The sequence below is a fragment of the Sebastes umbrosus genome, chromosome 4 (genome assembly GCF_015220745.1).
Source record: "Sebastes umbrosus isolate fSebUmb1 chromosome 4, fSebUmb1.pri, whole genome shotgun sequence".
Lineage (NCBI taxonomy): Eukaryota > Metazoa > Chordata > Actinopteri > Perciformes > Sebastidae > Sebastes > Sebastes umbrosus.
The window spans coordinates 30,649,156-30,662,002 of NC_051272.1; the positions used below are offsets into that span (position 1 = coordinate 30,649,156).

At 40.5% G+C, this 12,847-nt stretch overlaps 1 protein-coding gene across 1 annotated transcript in view; it reads right to left on the minus strand.

The window, feature by feature from the left end:
* Positions 1 to 12,847, minus strand: part of LOC119487587 (protein arginine N-methyltransferase 8-B) — a 37,085-nt gene that overhangs the window by 18,693 nt on the left and 5,545 nt on the right. The window contains exons 2-3 of the mRNA XM_037768604.1: positions 11,292 to 11,537; positions 6,998 to 7,153 (exon numbers count right to left, since the gene is read on the minus strand). Of these exons, the coding sequence (XP_037624532.1) occupies positions 6,998 to 7,153; positions 11,292 to 11,537 (402 nt within the window). The remainder of the gene's footprint in view (positions 1 to 6,997; positions 7,154 to 11,291; positions 11,538 to 12,847) is intronic.

Genomic DNA, 12,847 nt, shown 5'->3' on the forward strand with positions numbered 1-12,847 from the left:
TCTCTTTGAATTTAGTTATTATATATTTTTTTTATATAATTTAAGTTAAAATCGTTCCTATCCAATTTTTCCTTGTTTAGGTTATGATGCCTTAATGTTTATAAATGAATGAATTATCATCAATAAAAAAAAAAAAAACCTCTCCTCCTTGTTTCAGAAACTTCACTTCCTGCACTTGTGTGTTTCCCACCGGTCTGATTACTTACCCTGCCCCTACTGCTTTCACCTCCGCCCAATTAGCCTCACCTCCCCATGGATTTAATCTGTCTGTTTCTCTATCTCTGTGCCAATTCGTCTTTGTTCCCCGAGCCAAGCATTCCAGTGATTTCCTAGTGTTAGTTATATTGTTTTTCTGAACTTTGCCTGTTTTTTCTCTCTGACCACGTTTTTGTCTTACCCTTGTCAGCCCTGGTTGCCTTTATCTGACTGCTCACCTGTGTACCGAACCTGTTTTGGCAAGTAAAAACTGTTTGATTGCACCTGCTGGACTGAAAGTAGCGTATACTGTTGTAGCTGGTCAAGGTGTAGCTAGTTTTAACTTCCTGATATACAGCTAGGTGGTTTAGTCCAGTGGTTCCCAAACCAGGGGTCGAGACCCCTCCAAAGTGCCACAATATAAATCTGGGGGGTCACAGGACGATTAATGGGAAAGGAAAGGAGAAAAAACATGTTCTGCTACAAAAAATTGTAATCATTTTTTGGTGAGACTTCTTCTTTTGTTTTGGTAAATAATGGATTCGGGTCATGACAAGTCATGAGTCAAAAAGGTTGGAAACAACTGGCTTAATGTTTAAAACAATGTGTTGTATTTTATAAGCTTATTATAGTTTTCATTATCTGAAATCTTTATCTGAAAAAGAGCTGAAGCTAAGTAGAGTAAAAAGTAGAATATTTCCTAGTATAAAGTAGCATAAAATGGAAATAATCAAGCAAAGTGTGAATACCTCAAAATTGTACTTGAGTAAATGTACTTTCCACCACTGCTTAAGACAGATTATGCTGTTTTTAGATGAGATACTGTACCAGGATGTTATTTTTTTCCTTAGAAGGTTAGTGGAAGACCCTTACAGGCGGTGCCAATCCCTTCCGTCATGTTGATATGGCTCCTATCGCTATCCAGGGATTTATCACAGTGAACTCCAATCTTTATTTTTGATGTACTGCTTCTTGCGGGGATGTTTGTCCAACACTGCATCCACCATAGGGTGCTCTCTGGTGTCGGAAACAAGGTCATCTTTGTTTAAAATCTCTCTGTGGGTGGCCTCCATTGCAGTCCTGAATACAACACCGCTTGCATAAGATTTCAAAAATTGCAAACTGGGCGGCTGGATCTTTGCCAGTTTTAAGAAAAAGCGGGGAGAGTGAGATACAATAGCTAATCAGCCTTGAGTTTGTGAAGGCATTCTGTCAAGGGATTGTCTCCTGTCTGCAGTGTTTGATAGCGATAAGAAGCTTTTGATCACTTACAGTATGATTGTGACTTTGTTGGCCTGACAGCAGCAGGTAACTAACAAGGGAGGTTAATTTTGCATTGTAAGGGTCAAGCTGAAAATAGTGGAAGATAAAACAATACGGGGGAATAGAATTTATAGGGTGACCAGCCTCTGTGAAACACCACCAGAGCATCTTACTCTAAGTAATTACGGTGAAGATTAGACGCTGCTCAACTGCAACCAGCCGTGTAGCTACGATGGGACCTTCAACTTCTACTTTCATTAGTCTTTTGACATTTTAAATTCTTTTAAATTATCCTCACCCCACTGCTTCTTTCTTTGTCCCATTGCTCTATACCCCTGCACATCTCTGTCACAATTTCCTCCACGCCTTCTCTGTTACACCATATCTTTTCTGAGCCCTGAGCTCCTTGCTTGACATATTATGCACTTCCCGATCTGCCCACCAATGCCGGACTTGATTTATTGAGGTGCCAGCAATTACAGAGTTATCACGAAATAAAACTCCTTCATTCATCAGACTAACGTCTGGACACTTCTAGTAAGCAGCTCCCAAACAAAACCGAGAACATAATTCAAGAGGAGGCATTTGTCAATACCGACCTCTTACAGCATCAGGGAGTCTGAGAGTATAGATTTTCACCCGAGTGTGTACACTCTGTTCCGCCTACCCCCTGGGACTCGGTTTGTCAGAGGTGTGCGGACTTATTCATGCTGCAAGAGGTCCATCTGGTCGTAATCAAGCACGGGATTCTTGAATGAACTCTAGGCGCTGTGGATGGTAAAATGCCTGGCAGGGACCCTTGTGGAGAGAGCAGGCTGAAAAATAGAAGCACTCAGCTGTTGCCTCAGACTCTCGTGGAACAATTAGGTCTGCAAAGGGCTTTTATTTTGGAGGGAGAGATGGATTAGACATGCTCTATGAGCAAAAACTGTGAGGTGGACAAATTCAGAGATATCCTCTTGGTTGCACTGTAAATTATTTCACCGTAAATTCACAGTAAATTACTGGCTACTAGTTGCATTACTTTCACAGTAAGGTATTGTGAAATGACAGCTGTATACTGTGAGCTCACAGTATAGTTATGCCAGTATATTACTGCAATTTAGCAGTATGCTGCGTGTAGAATTACCGTATTTAACTGTAACTTCACAGTAAATGTTTAGATTACTGTGATTTAGCGAAAGGCTGTTGTAGAATTACAGTGTAAACGGTACACTGTAAAATATTTGACTGACAGTAAATTACTGGCTATACTAGTTACATTAATGCAACTCAGTAGTCAGTACTGTGCTGTAAATTTACACTTAAAAACCATTGTAAAATGCTGAAAAACAGTTTTATCTGTTAACCCATCAATAACTTAAAACATTGAAAATTAGGTTAAATTCAAATAAACACAAAAATATGACCAATTTTACACATTTATTTGGCATGTAGAGAGAAACCTCTCCTGATGAATTCACAGTTCCAGTAATCACGGCTGCGATAGCCATGCCTTGCGTTATTTTCCCAATAACATTATGAATACTGTGTTATATTGTGAATATCACAGTTAAGGCCTGTGATGTAATTATAATGTAATTTAATGTGAATTATTACAGTTGCATCTTGTGAAATCCTGGTAATAATTTGCAGTGTATATATAAATTATTTTTGTTGTGGTATAATATACATACTGAAATGAAATTCTGGCTTCTGCTTTCTAGCTGAGGTCTTCAGTTTCCCCACTGAGCATGCATACGGGCTGCAGGGATTTGACATTAACTCTGCCTCCCTGGTGCAGCCCTATTCTCTGCTGCCTATTAGTGGAGGGCTGGTTAGGAGGCTGCTGGTGGCGCCCACACTCTTCTGTCTGTCAACTGCTCACACCGAACACCTAACTCACCTGCCCATTAAAAACCAGACTGCATCAAGTGCGTAAACAAACAGGAACGCCTCTTGTTGCACCAGGTGTATGCAAGCGAGCGCTGCTGTGATAATAGGGCCGCCAACGTCAGCCCTCTAATTGGCAATGATCCCTCGTCCCTCCCTGAATCTGTGTGAGAAGGGACAGCCATTAGCCATGTGTCCGTCAGAGTCATGCTTCAGTGGGAGCGCTGAGGCCTCGAGGCTTGTTTAGAGTCAACACACCCTCACGCGCTGCCTCTTGCACCTCTCACTAGTGTCAGGAACAGTCACTGTCACTGTTTGTCATCCCTGTGGGCTCCCACTGGTCCTGCTCTCTGGAGAGACACAGCAAAGTACAAGTCTCTAACTTTGCCCAGGTGTCATGCACTTCTCCCCTCTATCTGAGCTCTTAACCTGTGAGTCATACAGTAAAGTGAGTCGGATATAAGTTGAGCCACACTTGTTAATTTACTAGTCAATGAAATTTTAGTTCCATTCTTTTAGCATTTAAGTTTCAGTTTGATGTCTTTAGTTTATGAGAATTTAAAAATATCCTAACTATTTTTGATGGTAAATTCTACAACAAACTCACACAAACAAGCTATGACAAACTATTAACTTATCAACTATTTAACATTTAGCCTAATGTTACATTCGGGAGAAATTCAACAAATTCTGGCCAGTCAGCAACTTTCGGGTCTGAAAAGTGAAGCCAATGCGTAGGAGCTTTAAACTTGCATTCTTTCTAATAGCCAGCAGGGGGCGACTCCTCTGGTTGCAAAAAAAAGTCTGATTGTATAGAAGTCTATGAGAAAATGAGCCTACTTCTCACTTCATTTATTTCCTCTGTAAACATTTTAAAAATGAGTTTATGATCTCAATCATTAGTTTCAAGTCTTCTTCAATGCAGCATGATGTTCATTTAGTAAATTATGGTCCCATTTAGAGTCAAATAGACCATAAAGCAGGGGATGCTTTAGGGCGTGGCTACCTTGTGATTGATAGGAAGCTACCACGACGTTGTCCGGTCTGGGAGTTGTCTGTGTTTTCGTCTTACAACTTTAACCCTTTCACAGTGTGTTTTCAGTTTATAAAAAGTTAGTTGTAACATTTTGGTCGCCTAAACATGTCTTATTCACTGTTCGGTTGTACTTAGGTCCACCCTCTCTTGTCACTTCTGGTTGCAGAAACCAAGATGGCAACAGCCAAAATGCCGAACTCGAGTCTTCAAAATAGCAGTCCACAAACCAATGGGTGATGCCATGGTAATTACATCCACTTCTTATATAAAGTCTATGATTCTGGCTCATTTATGGTCTATCAAATTCTGAGGAAAGTACGTCTAATGGAAAGTAGCTAAAGCTATATCTGCATATCTGTTTACATACTTTACATACAAAATTTAAACAAAGTTTAGAAAAAATCTAAACTTATCTGACTGTAGCTGGCGCATCACTAGCCATCCTTTTTTTTTATCAAGCTGCTATCATTTCATCAATATGTATCTAAATCTTCTTCTAAGTTCAAAAATGTTTTATCAATGCTGTTGTATAAAACAAAACTTAGTCAAGTTAAATAATTTAGAACAAAAAGAAAGGTTAGATTTGTTAGCTTTAGGGCTCTAAAAAGTTGTGATATCTAGCAAGAAAGTTGTTAAATTGGCAACTCTCTTTGCCTTTTACAGCTTAATTCACCAACCGCTCATATACTTTGGCTCTTTTGTCTTTTAGGCTTTAAAGGAAGGGTCGATAATGCTGATAAACTCGCAAGAATACACTAGATTTTAAAAATGATCCAACCAAAAAAACTAAACTGAAAAACACAGCCAAGTGTTGCTTAGTCTTTTCCAATGAAAGTAGCAGCATTAGCTCCAAAAGCCCCTAAATCTAGGGAGAAAGTCGCCAAGTCGGTAACACTGACGTTCCGTCTCTTCAGGCCTCCCTCCAAAGACACTGCCCCAACGTAAACAACGAACATGGCAATTGTTAGTACTCACAGCTGTCAAGCTCCGGTGACGCGTAATGAGTGCACGGGGCAGAGTGGACGCAGGTATACAGGTATAGTACGTCCAATTATTTTATTCGAGCTGGATTCTTATCTTTCTTTTGTCAGAGCATTTGATTTATTGATTGCTGTCGGGGTGTAATGAGAATTTCAACTAACTGCAGAGAGCAGTTATCTAAAAGACAAGACCCTTTGTCACTCGTGAATGAGATGCAAAATGATTTATTGAACCCTTGTGGTCCAAGGCTGGATCAGATCCTGTCACTGTGCACGGCAAACTGGCCTCTGAGCCTTCCCGACACATAATAAACCACCTGTTGCAGATCTATTCCACGATGATTTGATTTCAGTGTCGCTTTGAGATGTACAGGTATACCTGCTTGCAGATCTAGTTTACACTGGTCCTCTGTGATTTCATGCTGGGCGGGCAACTTACAGTCTTTACGTGTTAGCTGGTTTTATATCAGGGGGTTATTGAAAGCTGGAATGATTCATATGGACTAAACACACTGTTTATTTACTGGACTTGTTGCTGCTCTCCTGCTGGTAAACGTTTCCTTAATGCTACAGGTCTGTGTGTTTTAATGTACACTCCTTCTGCAAATAACATTATTAGATATTTTGAACAAACAAAAAAATATTGTTAGTTTTAAAAGACATTTGAGTTTTATTTTCATTCTAATTAGTTATTGACGATGAGCAATAAAATATGTTAAATCAAGACTCAGTGTATCGTGATTATATGGCTCTGAGGCATATGGAATTCAGCATCGGCAAAAAAGTATTTTACGGGTACCCTGTAGAGCGAGAATAAAGGTTATCACTTTTCCCTTTTTCATGTAACGAGGTCCATATGACAGAGTGATGTTATTATTGGCCCAAAGCCCAGCCCTTCCACCTCACAAGCCCATCTTTCACATGGAGCTTTATGAGCTTTAGGTATGATAAAGGTATCGCGCACCGGTGCAGAGCTCATATTGAGAGCATCTAAAGGCAAAGGTGAAGTAAATCCCTGAAATATTAGCCCCATTTATGTTGATAAATTCCTTCCAGATGGGCAGCAGTCACGCAAGTGTTGTGGCAAAGCACGGACTGAAGTGATATTTCAGTTTAAAGGACAAGGAGAGGGATGGAGGGGAGCTGAGCGAGAACAGCAGAAAAGGGAAGGAAAACAAATATGTGGCACATAAAGTCGCACGTAAACACATAATGTCAAGCAGTAGCTCAGAACAAGTCTCTTGGCAATTCCAAGTCAATTATTCCTCCCCTGAAGCAAATATACTTGTCTGGAGCAAAAAAAAAAAAAAAAAGTTCCACGTGGTTTATCCCAAACTGGTGGTGTGTATCCGGCATGTATTCTCAGACATGCCCTGACTAGCAATTACTTCTGCTCCAGTACACGATAACAGAGAAGAACTCTTAAAGCGCTACGGCTCAGCTTGTCAACCTGCCTGAGAGGCCACACGCACTTTTATCACCTGCCTGTCACACGAGATATTCTTGGGAAGATTATGGGGAGGCCTGATGAAAACATGGTTAACATACAGATAATCAGTCATACATACAGTAGATGAACACAGTGTGAGCAGCTTGTCAGGCCGGGTTGGTCCAGCATGATAACGCTCCACTTAAAGGAAACACGTCTTACCCCATACACGTGCTTTGCCCCCGCTTTGGCCGCGAACATAGACAGGATCCCGGTCCCACTTCCAACATCCAGCACTATCTTGTCCTTGAAGACGTGCTTGTTGTGGTACATGGAGTTCCTGTAGGTGAGCGTCCTCACTTCGTCCTTCAGCATCTCCTGGTTTAGCGTACGACAAATAATATCAGGAAAATGTTGACACAGCTGCGGAGGGTGACAATTTATTTATTTTGTTGAATTGAAAACATTGGCTGGACAACGGGGGTCTGGATTTGCTGTGACATCTGCAGTGGAGTGGTGACAAATAGCACACAGCCTTCACCTAATCTCACTCTATTACGCCATCCGCCGTATGGCTCTATATTCAAATCCATAGTTGGTTGTTTCTGAATAAGCCCCATGAGCCTCCAGGCTCAGCCTGTCTGCGTCTCTTACAGAGTGCAGAGCATGTGTGAGTGTGAAGAATATTCAAATGACAAAAAAATACACCTGACCTACTTTCATAAAAGAAACATAAAAGATTCATCTCACAGGTCACACTAGGAACGTGCTCTTTTTATACGTTCTGTCTCCTCTCCTTACAATGCAGCCGAAACTAATGAAAGATTCTCATCTTGAATAGTGGAAATATGAGACACATAAAGAAAGATTTTTTTTAAAAATCAAGATGTTTAATAATGGCTCACTGTTGATCAAGACTGAAGTACATCTTAATCAAAGTGGCACCACTCCTCCACCATTCTCTCAGTCTAAGCTATAGTTAAAGGGGGAAACAACCTAAATTTAAGAATTCCAATATGTTATTTCCATGGCCGTTCAAACCATATTTGTGAACATGAACTTCTCTCTCTCAGAGTCCGAAACCAGAGAAGTAAGTCTCAAACTTGTGATCTCATAGAGCAGGCCTATTCAATTGGCAGCCCGTTGGCCGAATCCGGCCCTTTAACAAGGTTTCTACCCGCTGAAGGGGAGTTTTTTCTTGCCATTGTAAGAGCATTCCATGAGCATTCCATAAGAATGCTCATGGAGGATCTGTTGTTGGGTCTCTAAATCATAGAGTACGGTCTAAACCTGCTCTACTGTATATGAAAAGAGTCTTGAGATAACTTCTGTTATGATTTGACGCTATATAAAAAACATATTGAACTGAACAACCTCAAACCATCCCTTTGATCATTTACAATGATGAAAAAAAAGTATTTCAAAAAATAATAATAATAATTTCCTCCTATAAGAGAGTTTATTCCCATTCATCAACGTTACCACCTACGCTATTATGGATTGTTAAAAGCAATATCATTGTTTATTTATTTAAATAACCTGCTTACATAACACCAAGTTTATGGGTGTTCACATTTTTTGATTATTAGAAGCTTATTATTTTTTGTAGGATAATTATCCCATTCCTTAGTTACGTCTTCTTAAGCACATAAATACTTATTTAGTTAAAAAGTTGTAACCCAGGCTGTTTAAGCAGAGGGAATTTAGGAGAGTCAAACTGAATAAAAAAGATGTTAAATTAAACATTTTGATTAAAAATGCTAATCTACTAAGATTAAAAAGGTGTATTGTTTTCACATTTAAATTTCCGACTTTGCAGATATGATAGGAAATGTAAATGTGTGGCCCATTGGCACTTCACTGTTTTTCAAATCTGGCCCTTATAAAAAAGTAATTGAATAGGCCTATAGGGTTTACAGTCTGGAGATGCTCCATAGACAATGCATGGGAGAATGTTTGTTTTCTTTTTTATACCCAAATGAGCTTTATTCTATTGTAGTGTTTTCATTTGTGAAACAGAAAATGTTCCCATATACTCAGAACATTCCCCTGGGTGCTCTCAGTGTCATCTAGAACATCTCTCCCATTCATTGTCTATGGAGCAGTTTCACACTTTATACCCTATGACATCACAAGTTTGAGTTTTAACACTCTAGTTTTTGGATTTGGGAGAGAGTTGTTCATGTTTACTAATATTTTTGGGACTGTCTTAGACCAAAGGAATAACATGGATGAATTTTGAAAATGGGCGTAGTTCCCCTTTAAGTCTCCCAGGCAGGCCCATGGTTCTAACTGTCTATGACATCATTGGGTTGTTATAGGTTTTTGGGGTAGTCCAGAGCAGGAGAAGGCTGGGAGGCTCAGTTCAGGAAAAATATCACACACGATCATCATTGAAGTGCCTTACCAAACACACAATAGAGGAGTCTGAAATAATTAGGTATAAATAGAGAAAAAAAAAAGAAGCAAACAAAAAAAATGACCTGGAGACCGTCAGACAAAACCATTAAGGCCATGATTTCTGCGAAGCCACGAGGGGCCGCATGCCGTAAATTTTGTTATTTGCCCAAGTGTGCCATGGTCTGCTGGTCAGCTACTCCTGGAATATGATTTAAACTGGACTGCTCTGCAGATGAGTTGTTTTTGCCTGATATTTCTACTTTCAATCCAAATTAATAATAGAAACTTTGGACAAAATCCATGGGAAAATGGTTCAGAACTCCTTTAAAAGGAAAATAACATTTTCTTTTTTTTACAACTTGGGACTTGCATCAACCATTACTCCTTTGTGGAAACCACATCACAGATCAAAAAGGAAGTCTGCGGTTTAACTATATTATCTGAGCCACTTATGGGGAAGTGAAAAGGCGAAAGAAAAGGCCTCTGCTTGGTGGCTCTGCTGTCGTGTTTCCTCTCTCCTCCAGCGCTGCAGACCTGGAGGTTAATCAGCGGCATGATGGGACACACCTGGGCCCGGTGTGCCCCATGAATACAAACCAGAGCAGCAGCCAGTTTGGTGGCAAATCTCCTCACCACACATCTCTGCTTCATGTCTTTTGGTTTCCTTTTCCTTGTTTTTACAGCACAACACCCGTGCAGCACATTTTGATTCATCCACTCCCTACATTACTGACTTTACAGATCCCTCCCATCTATTTGTTGGATTTGTCTTAGAGACGGTGTAGGTACCAGATGTGCTCGGCCTGGCAGATTGGCCCAGGGTCCTGCGTTAATGATGTCACACATTACTATTGGCTGTATGTGGGAGAGACTAAACCGACTTGCTGGGTGACCCTACGACCTGCTGCTACTCTGCTTCTGATCGGCTAAACCTTTCCAGGTATAGTGTTTAGCAACAGTTAGAAGGGTTTATGGCAGTGCAGCGTGAAAAAAACAGTTGTTAGCACTATGACAGCTTTGATACACTGCAATATAAATATGAGTATATTTGTCAGTTTTATTTGTGAATTTACTAGGGCTGTCAAAGTTAATGAGATAATAACACGTAATTTGTTTTAATGCCACTAATTACTTAAACGCTTTAACCCAACTTGCAATATTCAGGCTGTAGCGGGCTCAGTTTTAAAGCTAGATACTGGTATCATATGAAACTAGAAAATCTTAGGAAACCATTGGTACCATGTCATTACTAGGATGTCGCGAAGGAGGCGAAATAACGCTCCAAACTTAATGCTGAATTTTTGGCGAAGAAAAACTGGCATGGCCATTTTCAAAGGGATCCCTTGATCTCTGACCTCAAGATATGTGAATGAAAATGGGTTATATGGGTCCCCACGAGTCTCCCTTCACAGACATGACCACTTTATGATAATCACATGCAGTTTGGGGCAAGTCATAGTCAAGTCAGCACACTGACACACTGACACCTGTTGTTGCCTGCTGGGCTTGAGTTCGCCATGTTATGATTTGATAATGCTAAATGCAGTACCTGTGAGGGTTTCTGGACAATTTTAACATAACATAACATAACAATATGTCATTGTTTTGTGTTGTTAATTGATTTCCAATTATAAATATATACATACATTTGCATAAAGCAATCACATTTGCCCACTCCCATGTTGATACGAGTATTAATTACTTGACAAAAAAATGTATGATTAATTTGCAATTAATCGCGATTAACTATGGTCAATCACGCGACTAATCGCCATTAAGTATTCTAATCGACTGACAGCCCTACAATTTACACTGTTGCAAAAATGTGCAGATGAATGCGGAGCTCGGATTACCATTGTCTGATGAAAAATTAGTGTTTCAAGAGCGACGCTTTTTCGTCGGAGTCAAGTAGTAACTGCATGCCGTGCAAGAGCCTATGCTTTTCCTGCAGCCTGTGGTGGCAACCTGAAGTTTTTAGTTCCCGACATTTGTTCCTGAGGCTATTTGGCCCAAAACAGTCGTCATGCATGTCTAATTATCCCTGTCAAGAACAGACACAGGAACAAGAAAACAGAAACATGTCTTTTTCAGTGATCCTCACTGTGACAGGACATACCTCATGTATACCAAAGTGGGCATACGAGTCAAAGTAGTAGTCTCGTGAGGTCATCTCCTCTGGGCTGAGGAACTTGGACATCTTCCCCCGCCCGGGACAGTTTGAAAGGCTGGCAGCATGGGGCGTGTGTGGCGGCAGAGGAGGCCGTGAGGCATGCTGGATGGAAGGCACCGGCTTGGGCAACGAGGTGGGCTGTGCCGACTGGGATGGAATTATCCGGATTGGCCGCGGCTGTGGCTGTGGTTGCTGGAAAGAGAGCGATAAAGAGGGAAAACACTTCATCGAGAGGCTGAGGACTCTGGGCTTTTGTTATTCAAATCACTTTCCGAGTAAGAAACAAAACGAGGATGTAACAGCGACTTGGCATAGCACAAAGCGGTTTGCATTCATGAGTAGTGATTGGCTTGACTCATCAAGCATTCCCCTTAACAATTTCATCTGCTCTCATCCCTCTCAGCTCAACTGTCAGTCTACCGGTCCATGGAGCAGTCTGGTGATTTTAACAGGGTCCAGGGAGTCTATTGAGTCTGGAGAATACTCTGATTACTGAAATGAAGTCTGTCAACAGAAGGCCGAGATGGCAAGAGAGCTCATCCCTGCACAGACGGTACGCCCATAATGCCCTGATTATCACCTCTAAAGCCAGCTGGGGAGGTCTAGCCATGCTGTGTGTTTGTGTGTGTGTGTGTGTGAGAGAGAGACTGAGAAATGGACTCCCAGCATCTCACTTTTGAGCCAGTAAGCCATTCTGGTGTTTATTCTCATTCCAACTTTTAGCCCTTCTAAAAATAAATTATAAATAATTGTTGCAGTGGACAGAAATAGGTGCTGTTGACAGTGATGCTCCAGTATTATAACAGTATATTTCACTTTTAATCTTGGAGAATAAACAAAAAAAGAAGAAAAGATGAAAAGGCTTGTGACTCAGGAAAGGTAATGAAGGTATGACATAGTTCAATCTGAAACCCACATACTGTAATTTTAAGAATGAAGCATTTTCCACTGTTATTTCCTCTGCAGTTTGCAATTATACAAGTGCAAATATATATTATATTATACAAACTGCTGGAATTTATACCATTTCTTGCATGTTTTATTTTTGCTACCGTATCTTTCAGAGCTTCAATCTCCAACTGAGACCATTCAGCTTTTCAAAAGGCAGTTTTTCATCCTCATTGCCGAGGCAATGGACTGCAGAGACATGTTCATTTTAGGTGTTGAGATTACAACAATAACCCACAGCAGTACATCCGACTCTACAACTATAATTTCAAGTAGTTTCAGATATAATTGTCCCAATTTAAACTTCACTGAAGATTGTCATTTATTCTTTTTAATCTAACTTGAAGTAGGATATCCATCAGTGGCATTGATTTTTCCCTCCTCCTCCTCCTCCTCCTATCTGTATCCATCCCTTTAAGATGGACATCATTTTTATCTTTGTCCTCTCTTCTCCTGCTGGGCCTAAATGCCACGGACTGGGGCAAAGTGACCGAGAAAATGATGTGGAATAATGACTGGTTACAACATAGTGCATTAAAGCTGACCTGGGCCAG